The sequence below is a fragment of the Meyerozyma guilliermondii genome, genomic scaffold, assembly GCF_000149425.1.
Source record: "Meyerozyma guilliermondii ATCC 6260 scaffold_2 genomic scaffold, whole genome shotgun sequence".
NCBI lineage: Eukaryota > Fungi > Ascomycota > Pichiomycetes > Serinales > Debaryomycetaceae > Meyerozyma > Meyerozyma guilliermondii.
Window position 1 is genome coordinate 1753606 of NW_001809799.1, and position 24121 is coordinate 1777726.

The window sequence follows — 24121 nt, forward strand, 5'->3', positions numbered from 1 at the left end:
AGAAGCTTCAAGCGCTCATCAAGATTATCAAGGATGACGTTGACTTGAGCAATGAGGAAGAAGTTGAACTCGACATGGACCAGCTCGAAGATAGAACCGTCTTGAAGTTATACAACTTCCTCTTCGGTAAGAAGGCTGTGTCTGCTGCTAACTCCAGAAAAAAGAAGAAGCATTCGCCCGGTGGAAGCATGAGTGAACTCGAGCACTTGAGAAGTCAATTGGCGCTCTTCGAAGATGCAGACCGGGGATCCAATAATGGATTCGCAGGTATGAATGATGCCCAGGAGTCATCTGACGACGAAATGAGTTCTGAGAGCTCAGAAGAAGAGTAAGCTAACCCTACTTGTATCATATATAGCATTTGCTAAATGTATATTACTAAAGCCACATTGTTGGACGTAGCAGGGCCCTAATACCCGTTTAGGTGCGTCTACGCGAGATGCAGGACAAATCACAGCGATGAGATGGAGTCGCGATAGCGAATTTAATCGTTCTTTACCACAGCTCAACGCAGATCACTCTTGAATAGCCTTTTTTTGCTTTCGTCGAATGGAAACTCAGTACACTTCTCTCACGCCGAGACTCGCGGAGCACAACCCGTTGCGAATCATAAAAAATGCAAAATCAAAACTAGGACGTCCAGCTTTCATAGCAGGTCCTATGGTTCGGTATTCAAAACTTCCCTTCCGAGAGTTGGTCCGCCACTACAACACTGACATTGTCTATACACCGATGATACTTGCTCGTGAATTTGTTAGAAATGACGTTGCTCGAGCTTCCGATTTCACTACCAATCCTGCCGACCGTCTGGTGATTGTTCAAGTGGGTTGCAACAATGTAGAAGATCTCTTGAAGTTTGTTGAAATGATTCATCCTTATGTTGACGGTATCGGTCTTAATTGTGGGTGTCCTATCAAGGAGCAAGTTCGTGAAGGTATTGGTGCTGCTTTGATGTCTGAACCCGAACTCGTATCATCGATGGTAAAAGCGGTGAAACAAAAGTATGGGGATAAAATATGCATAGAAACTAAAATTCGAATTCATCCAGATATAAAAGAGACTTTGAAGTTTGTTAAAATGGTCGAGGAAAGTGGTGTGGATTTCATAACAGTTCATGGAAGAACTAAAAATACGAGGTCTTCGGTTCCAGTTAATCTTGATGCTATCAAGGCAGTGAAAGAGGCGGTACTGGTACCAGTGGTAGCTAATGGCGACTGCTTTTCGCTCCAGGATGCATATGATATTGCAGAATACACTGGTGTTGATGGGGTAATGGCAGTGAGAGGAATTCTTGCCAACCCAGCATTATTCGCAGGTTACAAATCTGCGCCATGGTCTGCTGTCGAGAGGTTCTGGGATTTAGCTACCAGCTATGGCCTTCCATTTCGCATTATTCAACACCATCTCTCGCAAATGTTAGAAAAGAAGATTCCCAAAAAAGTCTTGAAGGAAATGAACGAGACCACACTGTTGGTAGACATGATCGACTGGTTCGATGCCAACTTTATCTTGAGACGGAAAGGTGACGCCAATTTTGCTACACATGAAGACCCAACGTGGCGCATGAATAGAGAACAAGCAGCCCATATTTGAAGAGCTTTTCGGTGCAATTTCCATTACCCAAACCTAATATACATATTATACATTTTCTAAGAAGCTCTTGTTCTTCAATGAAACACTCTTTGTCATGTTGTTCACCTTGTAGATTCCCACCAATTGCTGTGCCAACTCAAACATGTTATTTCTCAAAGAAATAACCACAAATTGGGCATTTTTCGTACGTTCTTTGATGTAGTTGGCCACAATCGAAACATTCCTAAAATCCAACGCAGCATCGATCTCATCCATCACATACAATGGTGTGGGCTTGTATTTATGTAAGGCAAACACCAATGCAAGAGAACTCAAGGTCTTTTCTCCACCAGACAAATTTGAGATGTTTCTCCACGACTTCTTCGGAGGCATGACACTAAACAAGATACCTTCGGAGAATGGATCCAAACTATCCACAAGTTCTAGTTCTGCATTTCCACCCATCGTAATCATTTGATACATTTCTTTCAATGAAGTGGATATGGTATTGAAACCTTCCATGAACTCATCGAGTCGACGCTTTTTAAGATTCTCGCAGAACTCGCTAAGATCATTTCTTTCCTGGACAGCCACATTTAAGTCGTCCCGGCGCTCTTCATATTCAGCCCTTCTTGGCACCGTATTCCTTTAAAATTTCGATGTCCACTTTCACATTTTTTCATGTAATCTTCGAGCTCACTTATCTCTTGGTTAATGGAATCCATGTCGAGCAGAGCAAGCTCGTCCTCGGGTAAGTAATCAATGGCAGCTCCGTCATATTGCTTGCGCTCAGACTCTTCTAGCCATCCAATATACTCTGAAACATCACGAACAATCAATGACTTGAGTTCCTCTTCATTCGTCTTAATTCCATGTTTCGTCCGCTTTATAAATCCATTCACTTTTTCCAACTTATTTTCGATGTCAATTTCCTTCGACCTGAACTCATTTATTTGCAGCATCCACTCTTCCATTTGAATCTTGACTTTCTCACGCTCATCTTCTTTGGCCTCTTTCTGTTCGTTTAGCAGTTCTACCTGTTTTGAGATATCGTTGAGCTCCTCGGTGACCAGTTCAAGTTGACCACGAAATGCTGTGAGCTCGTCTTCTGATGTTTTGAGCTCTATCTCCGAGCTTTCTAATATCCTAGTATGCTTCTTGATTTCATTCTCGAGCTTTTTGATTAACATACGATCATTAGAAATTTTGTCATTGATAATCTCAATCTTTTGTCTGGTTGAGTCAACCTTGGAGCTTTGTAATCTCAACTCAACTCCACCGGCCTCCATGATCTTTTCTTCGAGCATTGTTACCTCAGCTTCCATGCTGGCCATCTGTGACTTCAATTGATCTCTCTCTTCTTCGAGCAGTTTTCTCTTAGCTAACTTGGAATTTAGCTCCCTCTCAGCATCACTGCTCTGTTCGCTTTTCTCGTGCTCACTAATAAGATTTTTGCATATCCTCAGGATATCCTTTTTCTCTGCAACTAAGGATTGAATATCAAGTTCTAGCCTCGATATAGAAAACTCCGTTTCTGGCTTCAAGTCTTGTAGCTTTCTCAAATTGATTTGCTTTTCCTTAAGTTCTGAACGTGCCTTGTCAAATTCGCCTTCAAGAACCTGAAGTTTATTGCGCAATTCTTCAACCTCCTCCTCTGTGACATCTGCCTGTGTAGACTTTTTAGCTGATTCAAGTTTCATGGCACCTTTTGCAGATACTGTCCCACCACCAGACATAGTACCCGAGGTATCGACAACTTTACCATCCAAGGTAACAACTTTCCATCTTTTCGCCCCATAAGCAACTTGCTTAGCCTCCAGTAACGTGGATGTCACTAAAGTATTGTAAAGTTTACTGTAAAAGGCAGGTGCAAATTTTTGATCCTGGGGAGTTATCATGTCGAATAATCGCTTCAGATTGGGAGGCACGGATATAGGATCGAGATTGAAGTTGCGGAGCTTATTCAAGCAAATGAATGTAGCATATCCTAATTTGTTCTTCCTCAAATAATCGATACACGCCTGCGCAGTTTCAACTGTTTCAACAACCATCGAGTCCAACCCTGGACAGACTGTCGAAATTGCGACATCATACCTATCATTGATGGTACCCAAATCTCCTAATCTTCCATAAAAGCCGTCTATTCTGCCCGATTTGGCCAAGCGTACCAAGCTGGTCAATACTTTGCTCTTGTTTTTGTGTGATGAGAGTGAGGTGATTGCTTCCTGTGTCTGCTGACGAACAGCAAGTAATTGTGATTGCTTTGACTCGAGTGACTTCTGTTCCACTTCGCACGCGCTTTGGCCAAGCTGAATTTGCTCCGAGATTTGATCTAATTTTTGACGGGCATTGATCAATTCCTGCTCTTTTTCTTTGCCCTCAGTCTTGATGTTGATCAACTTTTGTTTATATTCCTCGATCTGGTTTAGGGCATTCTCCTTCTCCTTTTGAAGCATATCAATTGAAGATGTCACGAGTTGTATTTCACTTTCCTTTTCTTTGAGCTGATCATTCCATGGTTCGAGCTTGGTTTGTATGGCTTCGATTTGTTTAGCAAAAACGGACGTTTTATCCGTGAGCCTGCGTCTGATTTCGTCTAATACATGCTTTTCAGATTCCAAATTTTTTGTAAGTTGGGAAAGCTCATCCTTCAAATCTTCCATGTTTTTGTTGCTCTCTTCTAGCTTTGAAGTGGAAGTGCTCAAAACGAGCTTCAGGCTTTGCTGATTTTTTGCAGCTTTCTTGATCTTATTTGTCATGTTCTTGATCTTCTCATCCCCCGATACGTAGACTTTATTGACAGCCTTACTTCGCTTCAGTAAAGAATTCAACTGATTAGAAAGTTCGTCAATAACTCTTGAAATTTCCTTCTGTAACTTTGAGCATTCTTCGATTTTGTCGGTGAGCTCTTTGTTACCTTCCTTCTCTGCCTTTAGTTGTTCCTCCAACTCTTCCCTTTTTGCCTCAACATCATTCAATTTCTTCTGATGCTCTTGGATGTTTGTCTGATATTGAATGGATTTTTTGCTGATTAATAACTTCTCTTTTGCAAGAAAGCTCAATGCTTCGTTCTTCTTTTCCTCCATCAGTTCCTTGTCCTTTTCAACAAGCTCAAATCGATTCTCTTTTTCGATACAAACGTCGTTAAGTTCGTCAGCTTTTGTCGTGTTCTCCTCGATTAAAGATTTGTACTTGGAAGTTCCAATGATATCCTCCAAATATTCTAAAAGACCATCATCGTTCTCCTTCTCAGCTTTCGCTTTCATTTGAGCAATCTGTTCGACTTCACCTTGAAGAATTAAGAACCTTTTATGGTCTAAATCGATTCCTTGGTCCTTCAAAAAGCTAGTGACCTCAGTGTAGTTACTGCCTTTTCCATTGATATAGTACTGGGAAGAATTATTCTTGTATGCTTTTCGACTGATGACAAGCAGCGAATTGGGCACCACGGTGGAAACAACTGGATCATCATTGCTGTCTATGACGTGGTTGAAGTGTATATCGACCTGGCAAAAATCGAGTTTCTCACCTCCAGCGGAATTGTGAATAAGTTCGGACAACTTGCCCTGACGCATTTTCAGAGCACGAAATCCAAATACAAATAACATAGAATCGATGACATTAGATTTTCCACTTCCATTGGGCCCCACTACCGCAGAAAAAGATGCATTGAAAGGACCAATGACTTGTTGGCCCGCATAAGATTTGAAGTTGGTGAGCACTAATTGAGAAATCACTAGTCGAGACTTTTGTGGAGCCGGCTCAGATGTAGAAGCGGCATTCATGGAAGTTTCGGATACTGATGCTCCTGGTGAAGGGGAAAGTAGGTTGCCACTTGCTGGATGTGGGATATTGCTGAGTTCAGGTGACGCGTTCGATTCGTTATTATTCATCATAGACTTGCTATTCTCGATCAAATGGTCTTGTGGTGTTGATTCTGAGTTTACGTCTTCCATAGCTTCGTCTTCTATAATCTCGTCCTTGAGAGCTGAGTCTAGATTCAATGAGGCTTGATGGTTGGTGTTTTGTTCATCATCTTCTGAAGTCCTATCAGGGGTAATATAATCACTATTGTTGATAAAAGTTGATTCTTGTGGTTCCTCTTCAGTCGGGCGAGATCGCTTGAGTGCCCGTTTCTGGCGAGGCATGTTGTTATGTTACAGTAAATAACACGGTAGAAGGAATCACCAAACTATAAACAAGTACACGTGAGAAACTAAATGTGTTTTATGCAGTACATACAGAGAGGAACAGAGGTAGTCGTAACGTATTCTATGCCAGGGTTGGAAAGTATGCAAAGGGGCTTTCATTTCTAATCCTTCTTCTTATCCTTCTTGTGCTTTTTGTCTTTTTTCTCTTTCTTTTCCTTCTTTTCTTCCTTATCTTTCTTTTCCTCTTTGTCCTTCTTTTCTTTCTTCTCCTTCTTCAGTTTATCCTTTTTATCCTTTTCAACGCTCTTTTTGTGTTTCTTGTCGTCGTCAACGTCGTCTTGATTTTCTTGATCGTCTTCATCTTCTTCCATTAGTGTATCCTGTGTCTCTTCTTGCTTAGGTTCTTCTATACCGTCTATGTCTTCAGTAGTCTTTGTCCCTTCATTTACTGTTGTTGACTCGCCATCGTCATCAAATTTGATCTTTTTATTCTGGTGAGCCCCGTTCTCTACGTCATCATCGCCAAACTTGATTCTTTTGTTGGATGATTGAGGTTCCACTGAAACCACTGGAGGAAGTCCTCTGAGATCTCTTTGAATTCTTCCTAGCTGACTCAATACGGTACTGTTGTCTCCCAGCGGAGAAAAGCCTACTCCAAGATCTTCTCCGTTTAATTGAGCTCCAGGGAGGGCATTTTTCCACTTCTCAGTTTGATCTATAAAATGAGTTACTTCTCTTTCTGTCTCCTCTAGCGTTACGGAGGTACTGCTAAGAAACTTGATAGCTGTGGGGTAGTTTACCGAAGAGTTATTGACCCTCCTGGACCTGAAGGCACCTGACATCGTCGTATGTAGTTCGTTACGTCGTATGGACTCAGCTCATCGCGGCTCAAATTGCACTCTAGATGCAGTACTGTGATTACGCAATCGCGAAAAACTTGGCGTAAACTGGGTACTGTTGATAGTACGGAATTTTTCAACTCTCGCATTCAGTAGTACATTATGTTCGGTTTGGCAGCTTCGACCAGGGGCATTTGGCCAGTTTCCCAGAGGTTGATACAGGCCCAGAGCCGGAACTTTACGTCCTTGGTTCGTTCAACTCCATTGGCAAGACCAGAAATGATCAAAAATGTGAATCGCATTCCAACAACTGTCTCCCCTATACTGTCCTTGCTTGAAATAGTACAAAGACGATTCAAATCCAGGGGTAATACATACCAGCCATCAACGTTAAAGCGTAAGCGAACTTTTGGTTTCTTGGCGAGATTGAGAACCCGGAATGGAAGAAAGATATTAGCAAGAAGAAAAGCAAAAGGTAGGTGGTACTTGACCCACTAAAGCATGTAAATAGCAATAGAGATGACGAGAAAAGGTTAGCAAAATAAATATTCGTTAATTCGTATGTTAGGCTTTGCCCAATATTTTTGAGTACTGCGTTTCAATCTGGTGAATGAATTTTTGTAGTGTGACGATTGCAAGTTGGTGAGTAGCATCAGGGAATCGATTTCTATGCAATCCAAACCATTCCAAAGGAGGTGTGGCATTACCCAACTCCTTAAGTCTGGGCGCTTCGATGATAGGTGGAGCAAGTGGGGTATATTTGTAACTTGATTCTTCCGTCACTTTGGCAAGCGTATCATTGATGTCTTGTTCCATATCTTGCTTCTCAGTTAAAGGTGTACGCAAGGTGTTTTCGTCAATCTCACCTTCTTTTCTGTATTTTATTCTTGTGAGCCACGCTCGCTTGTGAATGGCATACATCTCTCGAATGAAGTTTACGGAACCCAAGTTCCATTTCACTTCAACAGTTCCTCCAAATGCTGATTGGAACAAGTATTCAATTTCTTGTGATTCATATTTTTGATAAGTTCTCATGCAAATCCTGAGAGAAGGAAATACAAAAATATTGCCCCCTTTGGCTTTATGAGCAAGCTCCACAAATTCAGTAACGGTTCCATTGAGTACAGTTTCCGGTTTAATTGGTGCGGTCACCGATAATGACACATTTATGCCGCTAAATTTCACATCAAGCTGGTTAGAAACACCGGCAGTGATTTCTGTCTGTTGAAAGTGAGCTCTGGATTGATCAATCTTCATCACCAATACCTTGGAATCCTCGAGAGATGATGGGTAAACGTAGATGCGAAGATTACCCAAGAGAACTTCGATTCGAAACTCGAGCTTTTTCACAGTCTCTAACATGATTCTGCTAGCTGCAATGGCTAACCCTCCATTTTTCTTTTGTTCCTGACCGTACGAATCCCAAAGAGTCTCACTATAAGACCGCCTATTCTCTTGAATCATCCGCGAGACAGCATTGTTGATATCAATAATATTCGATGCCGCCAAAGACGTCATATATAGCTCTGCTGATTCGATATTCGCGGTAACGAATAGATGGTCCTTTGAGATCGTGTGCTCGTTCTTCTGGTTATAGACGTCAAGTGAGCTTCCTCGCAAGTCTATGATCGCGAAAACATGGTAATCGAAAGACGCTTTCACCTGAAGGGAATCGATACCACCAGATACTAGGATGAGTGGGATATCAAGCACTTCGGCTCCATACTTCCATCTGATGGCGGTATGAAGAAATGCGTCCCTAAGTTGTATGTTTCCCCCGAGTCTACCCTCCGATGTAAGCAGCACAATGTCGGTACCAATCTTCAAATCTTGAGCCCAATCGGTCGATTTTTTCGATACTAGCCAAAAGTTATTGAGACTCAAATTGAAATTACCAAGCAGCTGCCCGACGTCCATTTGGAACGACATATTGGAAACCACAAGAGTAAATATCCATGGAATTGCATAAGTGGTGGAAACCTCCTTGAACCTTGAAGATATGTTTCTGGAACTTGATAGATGATCTGACTGCGTAACAGATAATTTGCTTCTTTGTGGGGTAGGCTCTGAGACGTTTTTAGCTTTGTACAAAGACTTGGGAAACCAAATATCTTTGAACAAGTCGACGTCCTGAAACTGCTTTGCATCCACTGAGCCAACCACATCAGATATAGAGCACGATGAGATCACGCTGGTCGTTTTACCCATCTCCACTGAGCTTAAAAATATAACTTGCGAAACCTTAAGCGAGGCACTTATTTCACGGGAGTATATGTGTTGAAGTGAGGCGTAAAGTGGGTTCAAGCGAATCGCAGCAGTAATTGAGGTATGTTCTTTCTCGACAGTATTGATCTGAATGTAGATACCGTCGATTCCAACTACTGCTTCGACTCTTGCGGTGGGCTCACAAGACAAGGCTAATCGCTGCTTTTCAAAGCGAATTCCCACATGAACATCAAAATCTTGAAGTATGTTGGTCATACTGCTCTTTGAACTTGTAATCAGCAGCTTTCTGCGCTCTCTGGCAGCTTGTTCATTCATGCTTACATCTTTGCTGGACGTACGCATCATTTGCTTGAAACCATTGGCGAATTCAGCCATGACTGGAACACATGAGGCGTATACTGTGTTGTCAGAAGCACTGGCCATTACTTCTGATTTGATGACATGCCTCTTTGGACCATGCTTGTTGTGAGTATACTTGGTGACAAACTTGACGGCTGGTGAATGCAATGATAATGCTGGTGCATCACTCACACTGACTTGGTCGTTGCTCCACAACACCATGTTAGAACCGGCAAATGTTGCCTGGAATTCGACTGAAGTAAACCATGGTTTGAATGGACGTTGTTCTGGTTGCTTTTCTTCTGTGCTTGTAACATGCTCGCTCCTTAACTTATCCAACAAGCGCTTCACTTCGTTTCCTGACTGAATTACTCTTTCGACCAATAGCACTGAATTCGAGAGGAAGCAAATATCCAACTCGTCACCCGTGAGAATTATAGTGAGGTTCTTCTCTCCGCTATTAACCTCCTCAATAAAGTAGCAGAGTTGGATGTTGGGTAAAAAGGCTCTGTTTAGACTTACTCTTTCCGACAGCGTACTGAAGAAATTAGACGAAGCGGATCCGTTGGCAACTGAAAGATATGCATCGATCAAGGTGAACTTACCAAGGTCTTTTTCAGTAACAGCAAAGAACCGCTCGGCTCCCATTATTATTCCTGGGTAGTCTTTATGTTGCAGTCTAAAGATCCAACCTAAACACCAATTGTAAGAAAGTACATGGACTGAAACAAAGCGAGAAAATATACCATTTTTAGACCCCTGATCGCTCTTGACGGGCTTCTTCACCGAATTGTGGCTTGGAACTTCACGGTGGAAATAATTGGACAACCTAGATTCACCAAGCACTTTTAAAGTACTAGCAGTGGTCTTCGATAGCTTGTGGGCTATCATTGCAGCTCTCAATACAGCTTGAGGACTCAATACAATCCTGAAGTATTGTGATTCCACTTGCAATGTTTGCCCTTTCGCGGCGAAATCATTTGAAACTTTGATGCTGGTATTGAAATCCACCACTGTCGAGAGTGATAAAGGTATTTGCTTATCAACAATCGACACCCTTGTTGAAGGTATGTATACATCACCAAACACGGGAACTATGCTATAAATCTTCGACGATTGCTCCTTTTGGGTCACCTGTAGAGTTGATATTGAACAAGCCATATTGTCAAACTCGAAATTTACCCTACTGTTGTCAATACCAACCGATAAGCTGAGATAGTCAATCGAAAAGCTTGACTTGAAAACAACAGGTTTTTCACGCTTGGGACTTGATCTTAAAGGTGGAGTATCGTCTGTTTTCTTTGGGCTCTTGTTCCCAAGAACTTCGAAGCATTGACGGAGAGAATCAATTCTGGTCTCCAACTTTGGCAAACTCGTTTCGAGCTCCAGCATTCCTTGGAGTACCTTTGGAAAACTGATCTTCGTAAAACCTATGCTGTAATCAAAGTCAAGCAACGTATTCGCAGAATTGTTCTTGACTAAGACGCTCAATTTCGTGTCAGAATTTTCAAATCCACAGATGACGCTCTTCGCAATGAAAGTACTCAATTCTGTTGACCCGAGCAGAAACTCGAGAATTTGCGCTCCATTTGAGGAATCAACCGAGAAATCGATATCTCTCGAAGAACTCACTAGCGTTATAGGATCCAAGAAGTTCGCTTTAAACAAGAAGTTCGCAATACCAAACTTCGCAAATATGTCTGGTGCTTTTCGTGAGCCGCCTAGCTTATCCACTGCTTGAGGTGGGTTGCTCAGTGTGGATGGTTTAGGTACAAATGTACGTTGTAATCCCTTGATGTAGTCCACATCCTCTTTGATCATCGCTTCCAAACTTTTAGAAGCTTCCAAATTGTGACCAAATAGATGCATCGAGATAACATCGGCATCAATTTCTAAGACTTTCGGACCCTCTCTCAAGGTACCCACAGTAGCGGCAGATACTCTAATGTTCTCTCCACTCAAAGAAGCCAAGTTTTCAGCGCCAACACTGAATTTGATGGCCAGAGTTCCAAGCTGACTAGACAAAGTTATCTGGTTGGTGTCGCCTGCGACACCAAGTCGGAGACCATGAACTGCGTTTGATCCTGACATCCTAACAGTTGAGTTCAAAATTTTTAAAGTCTGATCATAAGAGGATATTTTGATTACTCCCGAAACTCTTTTCTGTAATTGGGTCACAGCTGAATCTGCTTTGGGTGCGATTGGTTCTTTGGGGTTCAGTTCCGATTGTGCTTTAAAAGTTGCCAACAAGTCGATAGATAGAGAGGATATAAAGGACTCATAGTGCCCAATCTGACACAAAATCTCAACAACTTCATCAGTTGAGGAAATTGCTTCGTCCTTTATAACACCACTGACCAATTTGGCCATGTCAAGTGAGGCACTGGATGAGTTCAAGATAATCCGATTGGTTTCCTCGTTCATCTTTGAGATTGACAACACGAGACTGCCAACAGCAAATTTATTGAGTCTTCGGTTGTCATTTGGAGCATTCATTTCACGGTTGAAAACCTTTTTGAATAGAAATCCATTACTCGTATCCACTTCCCAACTTCTCCACCGCGAGAATATACCTAAGACATCTTCGTATGCGGTGTCAGGAGCTTCCCATTGAAGATTTTGCAACTTTTCGTTCGTGTCGTTCTCCCATTGCGAGGGTATATTACTCAACACATGGCGCAATCTCGTGATAACTTTCCAGCTATCGTAGGTTCTAACATGATCGTGGACAGATCTCAAGACATGTGTGGGCTTCGTCAATACAGCAGAATCGTGATCGATTCTGTATTGATCACTGGCCATTGTAAGCTTATAAACGAGCTCCGCTTCTGCCTTGGATTCCATATTCGACTGTTTCGAGTTTTCCTTCAAGATGGGAGCCATTTTCTCCTTCAAATGTGCGATATAGCATCTCAAGAATTCCACTTGAGCTTCCTCAAGTGATATATCAAAATCATCAATTGTCACCGATGAAGTCTCGTTATTAGCTGTGTCTATATCTCTCCAAAATTCAGTATTGGTGACCCTGAAGGAGACTGAGGCTGCGAAAGAAGATGGGTCTGATATTGAAACAAGAATTTCTTTCACATGGCCAGCGAAAGTAGCTGATGTAGAAGGAAGGGCCTCATCACCTCCAAAATATTTGAATGCTTTCGAAAGCGCCAAAGATGGCTCATGCAATGACAAAGATAGAACTGGGACCGGCAGTGGCAGATCGAATATAGTTCTTGGATTATAGGTTTCAAACTCACCGACTTTGAATATAACTTCTGGCACTACTATCCTGGTGCAATCGTCTGCAGCAAGTGATAGTATCAGCTTTCGAATATTGCTGACAATGTCGAATTCAATATTGTCCATTAAAGTCTCCATCCTTAGATCTTTGAAGTTCCTTTGTAATCTCACTATGGCCATTACCGCTCCTGAAGTGATGAATGAGTGTATGACCCCAAATTGCAAAATGGCATTTCCGTGCTTCGAGTCTGGTGATTTCTCGTATTCCGGTTTGAAGTCGGAATCATTATACTCGTAGAGAAAGCTGTCGAACGACGAATCAACGTCGTCGAATGAAAATGATGACCTCAAAGAGCCTGATGAGCTCGATGAAAGACTTGGTGTGCTCCAAGTGCTATCAAGGTAGTCATCCCATCCGCCTATTGAGTCGAAGGTCTCTCCGTTCAAAGGAATACTGACATCGGGCAATGTCAAATTGGTGCTCAAAGATCCGAGAGCACGCTTGTACGTGAAATCACGATCATCTGGAGGAAGTATAAATGGACATCTATGGAACGGTCCATCGTTAAACTTCACATGCTGTCTTTGAAGCTTTTGCACCTCCAAAGAATTTGCTTTGAGAATAAAGTTACTAAGAGTCAACGAGGTGTTGAAGTATCCTAGCACTTTTCGCTCGCCTCCACTTTCACTTTCGCCTAATACACTCGCGGTAATCTCGGGTAGGTAAATCGAAATACGAGTGTTGTACCTGCCGTTGGGGAGATCATTCAAAGAAACGACTAGCGATCCTAAATTCGCCACAAGTATCGGACAGTTTGTTGGTTCAACTGCAGGTCTAACATTGATAATGAAGCTAGGGCACCTGAAGGAGAAGTTTGCGGCATCGTGCACTATTGGGAGCGTAGGCACGAGACAATTTTCAAGGTCCTTGAAAGTAAATACGAAGCTTTTGATGCTTGTAAGAAGTCCTGTGAGGAATTTTGCCTGACTGTCAATTTCGATAGAACCAGCAGCAAAATCCCACTTGCAGTAATAGGTTATCTGGTCAGGAGGAGGTCCGAACATTCGATGGGCGTGAATGTTGAGCCCATCAACTAAAACTTCTGGGGGACCTTCATTGAAATACTTCTCAACGTAAGCGGGAATATCAAATATCAATGAATTCTCTTCCTCCTCCAATACAAATACTCCTTGAGTAGGACTAAAATCTGCCTGGATATCCATGTAGTAGTTCGTGAATCGAAGATCGATATCAAACGAATCGAAATTGAATGCCACGTGTGAAGCAGTACTGTAGAAATTGTAAGGCAAAAGTAATAAGCCGTGTCTCACCTGAAACACAAATTCAACATCAAGATCATTTTCTATCTTGATGAATCTTTCGCCCGCATCTTCCTCTTCTATTTTAGTCTTTAGAGTACTCGAAGAGTCGTAAGGAGTGTTGATTTCAGGTGATTCTGTAGGCATAGTAGTATACTCTTCAAAAGTTTTGAACTTGACATGATCACCAAAGTAATTTTCTCGAGCTGTAAATAAGTATCGCACCAAGTAACCGTAAAACTTCAAGGTTATAAAGTCTCCAACAATTCTGATGATGATGTGGTTTGAAGTGGTTGGGTCAATTATGTTAAAGAAAGTGTATGAGCCATCAATCGTGAAATCGCTACTACGACCCATTTCTTCTGATCTGGAGAAAGCATCAACGGTATGCCACAGGGGAGTAGAGAGCACCGCACTTAACGCAGGAGTGTAAATCTTGTAAGATATGGTGGCAGACCGGGTGAGGTTACCGTTTAGGGGTATGGCAACTTGGGCTTCGAGTCTATCTCCTTCAAATGACAAATACTTATTGCTGTCGAAATCCAATGGATTGTCAATAATGTTTGAGTCGTTAACGTTCAAGTAGAGTTTATAATCATCCATGTTCCAATCAAGGATATACTCAAATGGTCTCAAGTACTCGTAAGCTGGAGGGGGGCCTGAAGCAAAGTCGGCGAACAAGTCTGAAAGAAGAAAGATATGCTCACGCAACAAAAAAAGTCTTGCTTTGGTGCTCTGATTTGCAAATTTCCAGAGACATGGAGCGTTCCATCGCAATGGAAAACCTATATCGCAATCCAAAACGTGAGTATCTGCTGTGAATAGTATATCGTGGTTGACAGAAGATCGAAGCTCAGGTTGTAATAAGTAAAGGGAAAGCTTGTTGGCCCAGCCGTTTTCCCTATTACTAGTGAAAGATGTGTATGAACATACAGATGATTTTGCAGCCATCTTGAGTTCAAGCCATCCAAAGGAACGAGCAATTTTTGTTGTAGGCATCGCACCGCTATCAGACTGTAGGTGGCTGCGAACAATTTCCTTGTCTTTGCTGGCTTCACGTATTGGAATTCTAAAAATCAATTCGTCTTTGACAGACACCACCACTTTGAAACCATCATATTGTCTTTTCATACCCGGCTGAGGCGTGGGCGTGGGACTTGAATCACGAGATAAAGGAGGAAAGAACATTTGTTGCAAAGGCACACGTTGTTTGTCGGCCCATGGACCATAGTGAATTGTTGCCACCGCAAGCTCTATGTCAACACCGTACTCAGGAGTGGCGTACGTTAAGGGGTCTCCTTCTTGAGGAAAATTGCCAAGGGAGTCGAAGTAATATATGAATCGGGTCAGGGCAGAGTCCAATATCAAACTGTATTTTGCATACTCTTCCTCTGTGTTCAAGTGAATGTTGTTGGGGCTTCGGGGCTCATTGTCTATGTAGCGACGCAACCCTCGCCACTCCTTACTTGCTTCCTCGAGCTTGATTTCTGCCTGTCGTTTTTTAGGTCGCAATAAGCGGACAGCCTTTTTTGAAGCCTGATGAAACTTGTGCCAATATTGATATTGTCGCTGGCGGTTTAGGCGGATGGTTGATGACTTGTGGTTGAGTTGTGAGGTCTTTGGTTTGGTGTACTTTGATTTGTCGTAGGATATATTTGGTTTCATTGATAGTTGAAATTGGGCCAAACTGAAGTTGTAGACATGACGAAAGTAGTCAAGAGGGCACGGAGACTGATGGAGGTCTATTATGCCAAATGCTGATTTATAGGATGCCACAAATATGCTGGGGGTGGTAGAATTGCCTAGGATAAGTGTACCCTTTTTTATCTGAACTCTTATTGGCATTAGACGGAGAAGATAGCTGAGGGAGGTGCTTTCGGCAGGACCCGTTTTAGCTGTGGTAAACTTGGTAGTTTCAGATGGATTTTTAGCCTTTTCATTAAGCATCTGTTCGATATTGTCATATGCAAATGATCGGTTATACATGAACACCTCAAGGCCCTCGAGGTACAAGACAAATCGACAAGGAAGTTTTTCATTCTCATCTCTAGGAATTCCAGATTCAAGCTCTTGTCTCATTTGGTAGTAGAATTCTGATATTCTGATGATTCGAAAGATCCAATATCGCCATGAGAAGTTGAGGGCAAGCACCGATATGGTATAATCCTGGGTAGTAATTACCAAGTTTTTCGCAAATATTCGGCCGCCCAACGGTGATATTCTAAGTGATTCGACGGTGATTCTCGTTTTGCTTCGTCTCCAAAGAAACAACTTTAATAGAAACGTAACAATGAATCCAATGAGACGACTGAAGAAGAAAAGGAACGCCAACGCCACTATAAGAGACAAGATCCAGTCCAGTAAATACACCCATGGTGAAGAGTTCTTTCCACCCACATTGGTGGAAGTATACTGAAACTGGTTTGCCATTCAGTAGTTTTGAGTTATGGCTGTGGTGATTTGAATCTTTTTGGGTGGTCCTGCAGATCAGTGCGAAAGGGTCGCAAATATAATCTCAGACCAAAACACAAACATCACCATGTACAGTAGGAAATCAGTACAGGATGAAAATGCGTTTCTGGCGCCTCTGAAGGGTCGAAAGATCGCCCGCGTGCCTCTAGGAAGCAAGGACCGTCGTCAACCACTTTTACAAAAGTCCCAATCTAGCCTTAATACCCTTGATCGTCCTTCGAAGCCACAACTTACCAAATCTAACCTGGTTTTAGGGGTCACTGAAGGGCTGAAAAAGTACGAATCTCGCCCTGAGCAGTTGCATGTTGAACAGAAAGCTTTTTTTCCGGAAGTTTCTGGTCTGAACGCCTTTGAAGGGCACCAGTTGATACCAAAAGATAACGTTCCAGTTGATGTTCTGACTCAAGTAGCACCGGAAATAAGCGCAGAAAATGCTGTTACAACTCCCCTGAGCACTTCTGTGCGCCAAAATGCTATGCTTACTCCCGATTCCCACGATTTTTCATACACAGATTCCATTCCGAAACCAAATATCGCCCCTAAACCACCACTTGCAACCTCGCTCCGCGATACATTCTCTTCACGAACAAAGCAGCTTGACGCTGTCAATGTTATCGACCGCGATCTCCAGCGTTCAAACGTCGATCCTATCAAAAAGGTCCCCGTTGAATCGCGGTCAATTGTAGTTCCCCAGGATTTGATTGATGATGAAACCAGTGTGGAGACGATCCCACAACGGCCAAGAATGAAAACCCCCTCCGACTTGGACGAGTTATATGAAATACCCGGCGGACACCACTATCAAAGTGAGGTAACTGGGGCCATGGAAGATATTGATCTTGATGATCCTCGTAACTTTGGATTCGACGAAACCAATGAACCGGAAAATATTGGCATGACGGTGGACGAATTGAACGACTTGCTAGATATGTAAATCGCTATGATATATTATCTGATGCTCTATGTACATTATTATTGTTGCGTGCACTCGGCCTGGGGCCCATTTTGGTACCCTCCATGACTATTATCGTGGTCCTGATCCTCTTCTTCATCATGGTAATCTGGAAGTGACAGTTCACGGGCAATCCTGAAATCGGTCACAAGTTCCACGTTTGCGTCTGTGAGAGTATCTAAATCACCATTTTGTTTGGTAGACACTTCTGTGGGAAGTAAATTCCGCATCTTTGTAAGATCATTTTTTTCCAAATACCAGCTATCTTGAGGAAACTCAATCTCCATTTTGATATAAAGGTCTCCTCGTGTTGGAGACAGACCGAACCACCGGCGTTGCAGCTTTTTGATGGGCATTCCCTCGCTAGTGATCTTTATATAGTCACCAGGACGAATAACTTTTCCTGTTGGAGTAGCCACTTTAATCTTTCTCCCGTCCAAATGTTGAGCCACCACCCGGGTAAACCCACAGAGTGACTCCACGAGAGGAATGGTGAACGTGGTGTACAAGTCGTTCTTCTTTCTGGTGAAAACTGGATGGTCCACACATGTGTAAGTTAATACGACGTCGCCAGTTTCTTTACCTGGATATTGATCTGATTCATTCTTTAATACAATCAGCTCACCCGAGAATGATCCTTTTTCAATTTCGAACTCTAGAATCTTGGTTTCTTCCACCACTTTTTTGCCTGTACATTTTTTGCATCGATCCTTTGTTCGAAATATCTTTCCTGCTCCGCTACATGTCGAACAATCGACGTAGTCTTGTGCCACAAGACCTGGACCCACTCGTCTGATCTTACGAACTGTGCCTTCTCCGTCGCATACCCCACATTTCCTGGACACAGCATGCTTCTTAGCTCCGGTTCCATGACAGTGAGAACAGATTATATCTCTTGTGGAAGTAATTTTGATTACTTTGCCATTGAACAAGTCCTCTAGTGTCACGTCCACATTAATCTCTGCATCCTTGGTACGTGGTTTGCCCGGTCTGGCACCTCCTGCTGGAGGTCCTCCATTCATATTGTTGAAAAAGTTGTAGAAATCATCAGCTTGAAATTCCTGACTGCCTCCAAACATGTTATCAAAGGGATTTTCTGAATAGCCATGGTACCCATTAGCCATTTCTGGGCCATCCGTAGTTCCGTACATGTCATATTGACGCCGTTTATCTTCATCCGAAAGAATTTCGTACGCTTGTGAAACCTCTTTAAATTTTATCTCCGCCTCCTCCCGACCTTCGGATCCCACCTTATCGGGATGGTATCGTAATGCTAGCTTTCTGTATGCTTTTTTAATCTCTATGTCGGTGGCAGAGGTATCCACCTCTAGCACCTCATACAATGACATGATGGCGATCAATCCAAGTGCTCAAACTTATATGTGGTCCTGCAGACAGCGCAGAGAAAACTATGGCTGGTAAAATGGAGAAAGCAACAGTGAAAGAGAAAGAACAGAGTTTGGGTAGAGGTTCAATAGCGAGTAACTTCTATGTTGGCTATGGATATTTTGAAAATTTTCAATTTTGCAACGTTGCAAAATTTTGCAAATGTCATTTGACCACAAAAGTAAAATACAAAATTGATAGTAACAAAATAAGCGTAGACGCTGTACATAAGGTCAAGACGCTACTCACTTTAACTGATAAAGAGCATATTTAAGACCTTGTTTTTTGATCGAAAGCAAAAAAAATGGCGACACGAGCAGGGTTCGAACCTGCGCGGGCAGAGCCCAAAGGAACCTGCATCCTTCGCCTTAACCACTCGGCCATCGTATCGTCTATCTGCAGAAGTACGTTTTTGCGATATATACCCTGAGTCTGTTATGGTACACCACTTTTATGAAGATCCATCTGCTGTATACTTTCTCAAATTGATGTGGTAAATGGTGGCTACGCCAACTTGCGAAGGAAATACTTTTTGGCTAGATTACCACCACAGCCATGATGTTCGTCGGGAGTATTGCTTTGAGTTGCGCACGCACTTCGGGTAACTTCGCGGAATCAGGGGAACTGTCGAACGAACGATAATCAAACAGAGTCTAATAAAATGGTAAGTAAATATCTTATTTGCAGCTAAAAGCGGCTGCTATCGATTTCTTGGTCGATATAGTAAGTCCAATTCAGATTGATTAAAACTAACATCAAGTCTAGATCAGGGTATGTACATTTGCAATATGGAAGTTCCACGCGTCAGCAGCTGAATTCCCTGTCAAGAGGATTTGACCATCAATTGATGGTTAATGGATTGAGACCACAGTCTGTGTTGCATAATGTGAAGGGTTTTTGATTGAACTTGAAACCTGATTTTGTGTCCTTTACGTAAATCCATTGATTTGGTAATTTTATGGTACTCAATTGGGTAAATCATGGAAGACAATGGTGGAGCAATGGAACAAGGTGATAGTTATTAGGGGTTTTCCTTCGTCGAATATTTGCTCGGTCAGTCTTCGAGTAACTTCGAGTATTGTCTCATTTTGCAAAATTCACGGTTCTTTTTCGAATATACTAACGCAGTGTCACAGTTGCCGACGAATCGTTGACCGCTTTCAACGACCTCAAGCTCGGAAAGAAGTTCAAGTTCATCATCTTTGCTTTGAACGACAAGAAGACCGAAATCATTGTCGAAGAAACCTCCACCAACCAAGATTACGATGCGTTCTTGGAAAAGTTGCCTGAAAACGAATGTAAGTACGCCATCTACGATTTTGAGTACGAGATTAGTGGCAGCGAAGGTAAGAGATCTAAGATTGTGTTCTATACCTGGTCTCCAGACTCGTCTCCTGTTAGATCTAAAATGGTGTATGCTTCTTCCAAAGATGCCTTGAGAAAGGCCTTAAACGGTATTAGTGCTGATATACAAGGTACTGACTTTTCGGAAGTAGCTTACGACTCGGTGTTGGAGAGAGTTTCCAAGGGTGCCGGTTCTCACTAAAGTATATACGAAAAGTGAAGTATCAAGAATGTTCATGTAGTGAATCTCCACGTGAGATCCTATTCACCTTCTTACGGCGATTATGCACAATAGCTTGCTAGTACCACCTGTTGCATCGCGGTAACTATTCTAGTTTATGCCCGATGGTGACTTGCATAATCGGAGGTGCCGAATGCGGTAAGAGCGATGCAATGCTGCAGCAAGGAGCACTTGATTTGCAGCACCCCAAAACAAATTTCTGGAGTATATAAAGACACCCAAATGTATCAAAATCATCAGCAATGTCAATTAACAACTCTACAATCTCAAGACTTGGCAACTCCGGCCTTCAAATCAACCATGCCGTGGTTGGAACAATGCTTATTGGTACCAACAATAATGGTATTTTTGCCAATGGTGTTGATGGAGACGAAGATTCGATGGCACTTTTGAAGAAATGTTACGACAGAGGTCTTCGTACCTTTGATACTGCCGATGTTTACAGTTCTGGACACAGTGAGGAGGTTATCGGAAAGTTTTTGAAAAAGTATGACATTCCTAGAGATACTGTGGTGATTCTCACCAAGTGTTATTTTGCAGTTGACACCTATGACAAAAACCGTCAAGAAGGACTTCATTTGAACAATCTGGGTCTCTCAAGAAAACACATTCTTGATGCTGTTGACGATTCTGTGCGTCGTTTGGGAACTCACATTGACTTGCTTCAAATTCACCGTTACGATCCCAATGTTCCCGATGAAGAAGTTATGAGGGCATTGAACGATGTTGTCGAAAGCGGGAAAGTCAGGTACCTCGGTGCTTCCTCGATGAAAACTTATCAATTTATTGGTTTGCAACACACTGCAGAATTGAATGGTTGGCACAAGTTTGTTTCCATGCAAAGCATGTACAATTTGATCTACCGTGAAGATGAGAGGGAACTCAATGCCTACTGTAACCATGCTGGAATTGGTCTTCTTCCATGGTCGCCCAACGCCAGAGGTTTACTTGCACTTCCTTGGACCTCTGCTAAGATCCAAGAGAAGCTTGCTAACCCAGAGGTCTACGGACTCAATTATATGGGTTTGGACGTTGAACATGACAAACCGATTATTGACAGGGTAGAGGAGCTTAGTAAAAAGTACAAGTGTACCATGGCAGAAATCGCAGGTGCTTGGCTTGTTGCAAAGGGCACTCATCCTATCATTGGTGTTACACTGGAACAAGCCATTGATGCAATGGTGGCCATGGCTCACACCAATCTCTCTAAGGAGGACGTTGAGTACCTTGAAGAGCCATACAAGGCCAAAATGCTCGTATTTACAAGTTCATAGTAATACACTACTAAACCACCAACGGTAAACCGGTTTTCTGATGTTTGGATGCCACCTCTTCTCCTGGTCGTGTTCCAGCACTGCGCAATCAGGAAGGTGAAAATCAGGTCTGTGCAGACACCCCACTTGATCTACACCAAGAACCAAGTAGACAAGGTATAGAATTGATAGTACCAAGGTAATCAGGGAGGTAAAAATTGGTTATCTTTGGACAAAAGCTATTTTTTTTCTCAACATAAATCATCGCTCCAGAGGAAAAAAGGGAAGAACGACCAGTCGCTTTTTAACGCTCTGCTCGATCGAACTTGGTCTCTAGCAGTCATTCGTTACGGAGATCGAGGTTTACACACGGTGGTTTGAATCTCACATCACTTTTGGAAAACTGGCGCAGCGTGAGGTGAATTTCTCGACACAAGTGAAATTTGGTAGGCCTCAATATTCAGCCACAAATACTGATCTTTCCAATTACACAGCATCAAAAGCCATTTATTGAAGGCATACCTCCGAGTATCACCATATACACCAAATTTGGGAATCTTAAGCAAAAGAAAACTACTTTATTGTCCGAGTTGCCCAACTACATCACTGAATTAAAGCTGACACATCGACGTTTCAATGGCAAGTGGATCTCGACCCAGGGCAACATTGGCCCAGAAAATCAAGGTGTTGGACTTGTATCACCAAGCCAATAAGTCACAAGCGGAGATTGTAAAACATTTTGAGTCGGAATTTTCCATCTCCACATCATCAATGAGCGAATGGCTCAAAAAAGAAGAACATCTTCGACGGCGTTTCAACGAAATTGGTTCAGCGCTGTTGAAAAACTCTCGGCGTGAATCCAATCAAAAATATGAGGAAATCAATCGAGCAATGGACTTGATGGTGCAACAGCGACTAGAACGTCGAGAGCCTGTGAGCGAAACTATATTACGAGAATACTGGTCTATATATGCCCACCAGTACGGTGTGGACGACCCGAAGCGCCTTGTGGGATTTAGTCATGGTTGGCTCTGCCACTTCAAGAAAAGACACGGATTGACTCGCAAGCATGGAACTTCCCCTGAAACTGTTGACGGTTCCAATACACCAAATCGCCTGTTCATTACACCAGGAGCAGATGACACAGCTACTGCATCTCCCACCGATGCTGAGCCCAGAGAGAGCGTTTACCTCGAAGGATCTCGCAATGCTATGAACGACAGTATGAGCACACTGAGTCTCAGTAACGAGCCCATGAGCACAAACACAACGCTTATGAACGGCGACACACAAAGCAACAGAGATGACTACGAAAATAATCCTCCTTATGAAATCATAAACCAACCGTACCAAAACTCCATGAATTTTAACAATTTTGAGTATGGTCGACAGCCCTCACAAAACCCACCTCAGGCGCAACAAGTACCACAGACTCAACAAGCTTCCCAAACTTCTCAGAATCCCCAGGCTACCCAGGCTTCTCAGGCTCCATATGAACCAATAGCTCATCGAATTCGTGGTGTACGTCGCCAGCAAATATCTGCACCTCCACCACCGCATCCTCAAGAACAGCCCTCTGGCAACATGCCACCACAACCACCGGCTTTATCCGCAGGACACCCAAACGGGCCGCAGCTACATCTGCCAGTGAGGTTCAAAGAACACGCTTCTCTAGATTATTTGAGACAACGCAATCGTGAAAGAGTCCTGCCTCAATCACCCAGTGCATCTCGCAGTCCACCCAATGGCCAAATAGCCACAGATTCAAACGAAACTATTATTATCAATGCCTCTGATATGGAAAGATTTATCTACCAGTATGCTGATAGTTTCTTCCATCACCATCAGTTTGAATACCCCCAAACCCTGAAACTTTTCCAAGATTTCAAAAACACATTCTTCAATGAGCGTATCGTGAACCTAAGAACTATGCAACAACAGATGATGAGGCAACAAATGATGAGACAACAAATGATGAGACAACCTGAAGCCAACGGCGAAATCAACCATATAAGACAAGATCCTCAGCCCAATATTGCGCCGCCCCCAAAGCGTGGACGCAAAAGAAGAGGCGTGGTGGCTCAACAACAATCTCCATCACAACCGGTGCCTTCCAATGGTCCACCAGTTGGACCACCACCTACAAGTAGCAGTACGAGGGATATGATTGAGGATTTTTTTATTCGAGAAGAAGTCAACGCTGGTACAGCCCGTCAACAGACGCTCAATGCTCGTAAGCGCTGGAAGGGAAGTGCTGCTTGATTGAAGAGGGTTAAAATATTCCGGTTCTCGATTACGTAACAACATGCACCAAAACAGGTAGAATTATCGATAAGCACAAGCGACATGCAGGTGCATAAACGGTCTGAATCTTTTTGCCAAACTTGCCAAACTTGAAAGACAGCTATGCAGATTACATGTGTACAGAGAGAACATCCCATAATAACGAATTTATTGGAGCTTTCCTGGGCTGTTTCGGGAGCATATTCTCGCAATACTGAAGCCCATAGTAGGTGACATAATTTTGAGGAGGAGATGGAGTTTGTTAAAGTAAAGAATGACGAATTTTCTGTTATGGCTGCCGAAACTGGCAAACTTAGCCAAATAGCAGCCAAAAATAGCCAATTTGCAATCATGAACAGTGTGTGTGTTTAATGCTTTTTGAAGGCAATTTGGTACTAACTCATCTGGATTTTCAGCAGCCCTTTAGTTTTCCTGTTTCTGCAAACTGCACTTGCGTCTTTGAAACTGGTAGCTAACATAAATTCAGCCATGAAACTAAAAAACCCGAA

At 42.7% G+C, this 24121-nt stretch overlaps 10 protein-coding genes and 1 non-coding gene across 11 annotated transcripts; 5 read left to right on the plus strand and 6 right to left on the minus strand. All coding sequences in view use genetic code 12, as the record gives it.

Annotated features, from left to right (window-relative positions):
- Positions 1 to 549: 549 nt before the first annotated feature.
- On the plus strand, positions 550 to 1593 carry DUS4 (tRNA dihydrouridine synthase; the record flags this gene model as incomplete). The annotated part of the gene is made up of 1 exon (XM_001486461.1): positions 550 to 1593. One exon carries the CDS (start codon positions 550 to 552, stop codon positions 1591 to 1593), a length of 1044 nt encoding a protein of 347 aa, XP_001486511.2.
- A 45-nt stretch (positions 1594 to 1638) lies between these two features.
- PGUG_02183 (uncharacterized protein) lies at positions 1639 to 2094 on the minus strand (the record flags this gene model as incomplete). Its single annotated transcript, XM_001486462.1, has 1 exon — positions 1639 to 2094. The coding sequence occupies one exon, from the start codon at positions 2092 to 2094 to the stop codon at positions 1639 to 1641; it is 456 nt and encodes a 151-aa protein (XP_001486512.1).
- Positions 2095 to 2168: 74 nt separating this feature from the next.
- SMC4 (condensin subunit) lies at positions 2169 to 5720 on the minus strand (the record flags this gene model as incomplete). Its single annotated transcript, XM_001486463.1, has 1 exon — positions 2169 to 5720. One exon carries the CDS (start codon positions 5718 to 5720, stop codon positions 2169 to 2171), a length of 3552 nt encoding a protein of 1183 aa, XP_001486513.2.
- Positions 5721 to 5884: 164 nt separating this feature from the next.
- Positions 5885 to 6565, minus strand: PGUG_02185 (uncharacterized protein; the record flags this gene model as incomplete). The annotated part of the gene is made up of 1 exon (XM_001486464.1): positions 5885 to 6565. One exon carries the CDS (start codon positions 6563 to 6565, stop codon positions 5885 to 5887), a length of 681 nt encoding a protein of 226 aa, XP_001486514.2.
- Positions 6566 to 6724: 159 nt separating this feature from the next.
- Positions 6725 to 7060, plus strand: PGUG_02186 (mitochondrial 54S ribosomal protein bL34m; the record flags this gene model as incomplete). The annotated part of the gene is made up of 1 exon (XM_001486465.1): positions 6725 to 7060. The coding sequence occupies one exon, from the start codon at positions 6725 to 6727 to the stop codon at positions 7058 to 7060; it is 336 nt and encodes a 111-aa protein (XP_001486515.2).
- Positions 7061 to 7126: 66 nt separating this feature from the next.
- On the minus strand, positions 7127 to 16111 carry PGUG_02187 (uncharacterized protein; the record flags this gene model as incomplete). The annotated part of the gene is made up of 1 exon (XM_001486466.1): positions 7127 to 16111. One exon carries the CDS (start codon positions 16109 to 16111, stop codon positions 7127 to 7129), a length of 8985 nt encoding a protein of 2994 aa, XP_001486516.2.
- Positions 16112 to 16220: 109 nt separating this feature from the next.
- On the plus strand, positions 16221 to 17087 carry PGUG_02188 (uncharacterized protein; the record flags this gene model as incomplete). The annotated part of the gene is made up of 1 exon (XM_001486467.1): positions 16221 to 17087. The coding sequence occupies one exon, from the start codon at positions 16221 to 16223 to the stop codon at positions 17085 to 17087; it is 867 nt and encodes a 288-aa protein (XP_001486517.2).
- A 38-nt stretch (positions 17088 to 17125) lies between these two features.
- On the minus strand, positions 17126 to 18454 carry PGUG_02189 (uncharacterized protein; the record flags this gene model as incomplete). Its single annotated transcript, XM_001486468.1, has 1 exon — positions 17126 to 18454. One exon carries the CDS (start codon positions 18452 to 18454, stop codon positions 17126 to 17128), a length of 1329 nt encoding a protein of 442 aa, XP_001486518.2.
- A 345-nt stretch (positions 18455 to 18799) lies between these two features.
- On the minus strand, positions 18800 to 18881 carry PGUG_06001. Its single transcript has one exon. It is a non-coding gene; the product is annotated as a tRNA-Leu (tRNA).
- A 1437-nt stretch (positions 18882 to 20318) lies between these two features.
- PGUG_02190 (aldo/keto reductase) lies at positions 20319 to 21350 on the plus strand (the record flags this gene model as incomplete). The annotated part of the gene is made up of 1 exon (XM_001486469.1): positions 20319 to 21350. One exon carries the CDS (start codon positions 20319 to 20321, stop codon positions 21348 to 21350), a length of 1032 nt encoding a protein of 343 aa, XP_001486519.2.
- Positions 21351 to 21965: 615 nt separating this feature from the next.
- On the plus strand, positions 21966 to 23591 carry PGUG_02191 (uncharacterized protein; the record flags this gene model as incomplete). The annotated part of the gene is made up of 1 exon (XM_001486470.1): positions 21966 to 23591. One exon carries the CDS (start codon positions 21966 to 21968, stop codon positions 23589 to 23591), a length of 1626 nt encoding a protein of 541 aa, XP_001486520.2.
- Positions 23592 to 24121: the final 530 nt, after the last annotated feature.